This window comes from Olea europaea, chromosome 18 (assembly GCF_002742605.1).
Source record: "Olea europaea var. sylvestris chromosome 18, O_europaea_v1, whole genome shotgun sequence".
Lineage (NCBI taxonomy): Eukaryota > Viridiplantae > Streptophyta > Magnoliopsida > Lamiales > Oleaceae > Olea > Olea europaea.
Genome location: NC_036254.1, coordinates 24,268,102 through 24,270,054, shown reverse-complemented (window position 1 = coordinate 24,270,054; position 1,953 = coordinate 24,268,102). Strand labels below are relative to the sequence as shown.

The 1,953-nt window shown below is 34.3% G+C and overlaps 1 protein-coding gene across 1 annotated transcript; it reads right to left on the bottom strand.

Moving 5' to 3' along the window:
* Positions 1-1,188: 1,188 nt before the first annotated feature.
* On the bottom strand, positions 1,189-1,572 carry LOC111366897 (precursor of CEP6-like). The gene has a single exon (XM_022987580.1). The coding sequence runs from the start codon at positions 1,570-1,572 to the stop codon at positions 1,189-1,191; it is 384 nt and encodes a 127-aa protein (XP_022843348.1).
* Between the last annotated feature and the right edge of the window lie 381 nt (positions 1,573-1,953).

Genomic DNA, 1,953 nt, shown 5'->3' with positions numbered 1-1,953 from the left:
TGTAGCTAGTGTTTTTTCAAAAAATAGATAACAACAATCAAATAACAAATTAATAACTTTGCATTTATCCTTTGGTTTGAATTTAACAATTTTATCACTTCAAAATTTTATGGTCTCCTTATCACTTCTTTGATCCTCATTATTTCTGTTGCCAAATTGTGTGAAGTTTGTAACATCCTCCCACAAACTTTGCTGGGGTTGAAGGCATATTTCGGTTCAAAAAATTGAGAGCTGCTATGGACATTAGTTTGATAAAGAAACCAACAATAATTTTTATCTTCATTCTTGCGAAAATATGTCTCGTGTATATAAGCATTTCAAGTGCTTCCCATGTTGCATGGGTTCTGTCTAAGCCTATAACAAGTTCGAGGGTTTCTTCAAAGTGTTGCGATGATCCAACCATGAATGAGAAGATCGGACTTTCACCATGCAATAAATTCATTTGTTATTTTGGGATTAATTTTTTTTTTTTTTTATACCGTTTGGATTTGATGTGATGTATTTGGTGAGGGCAAGGTCTTCATTGGTGAAATGATCAATCTGTTCATGAATTTATTTGTCAATTTTGGTATGAAATTTTTTGTTTCTGTTGTTTTGCTTGGATATGATGGGATGTATTTAATAGATGAGAATTGAAGAGAGACGAGTAAAGAATTTCTCAACATTTACGGTAGTAAAGTAATAGTGAAAGAGAAGACTGGGCATCGAGTGCTCACAATGGCTCTGAGATTGATACCAAGAATAAAATATGAAAAGAACTTTAAAAATGAATAAAATACTTTATTATAACATTATTGACGATAACCATAAGCCATGAGCAACTGACACTCATTTATTCCTATTTATAATAAAATAAGTTCAACAACTCTCATTATTATTGTAGCTAGTGTTTATCAAAAAAGTAGATAACAACTATCATATTAACAACTTTGGATTTATCCTTTTGGTTTGAATTTGATCGCTCCTTCGATCCTCATCATTTTTGTTGCCAAGTTGTGGGACGTTTCTAACAACATGCAAACAGAAGTGAATGTGTACATACGCATGGAAACTTGAAACATAATAAATATAGAGATAGAGAGATTATGCATAATGGAAATAATTAATAATCCACCAATGGCCACTGCTAATAGAAATCCATTATAATTAAAAGCTAGCGATGATAAATCTACTTCTGCATGTGAATGTTTAAGCATTTGGTCCTTTGGTCTTGTTTGCAAAAGAATGACCAATACCGGGACTGTGACCGGGTCCTGTGGGTCGAAAATCATCAGTCTTTCCATGAACGTTGTCCTTTTGGGATGGAAAAGAGTGACCAATTCCAGGAGGTCGAAAATCATTTACACCCCTTGCATCCGAACTGTCGATTTCGTGTTCTTGATTCGTTGGCGAGGGAATGCGCTTTTGTCCTACAATTTGAGGGGAAGCATTGGCAGAAAAAGTAGCTGGGAAGTCGTGTTTTTCTTGTTCATTGAGCTGTTTAAGTTGCCTCGCCTCGATTAGTGAAAGTTGAAGGCAGGAAAAACCGGCAAGAAGGAAAAGCAAAATCGAGATATTTTGTATGTAGGCCATGAAAGGGAAGTGGATATGCAACTGTAATTCTAACTGCTGTAATTTGTGTTTGATTTTAAGGTAGAGAGATTTGTTGTTTTTGAGCTGAATGTTTCGATTTCTGAATTGTCTTGGTATTTATAGCCTTGGATATCACATCATGTAAAGATCTTAACCATTGAAAGTTCATAATCATTAAAGTCCCTGATGAAAACTAAAAAAAAAAAATGTCCCTAGTGTTGTACTATGGATGGTTCTGATTTCACTTATTTTTCATTATTATTATTATTTTTTTAATATCAGAATGTCTCTGCAAAACGAGATCCAGTAATTAGTTGAGTCTACAGCTATAAGAAGGAGGACCGAGCTCACTCCAGAGCTCAAGTAAGCATGTCATAGAGG

What these genes read in the sequence shown, in the direction of transcription:
- LOC111366897 (XM_022987580.1), bottom strand. Translation starts at nt 1,572, where the DNA reads ATGGCCTACATACAAAATATCTCGATTTTGCTTTTCCTTCTTGCCGGT.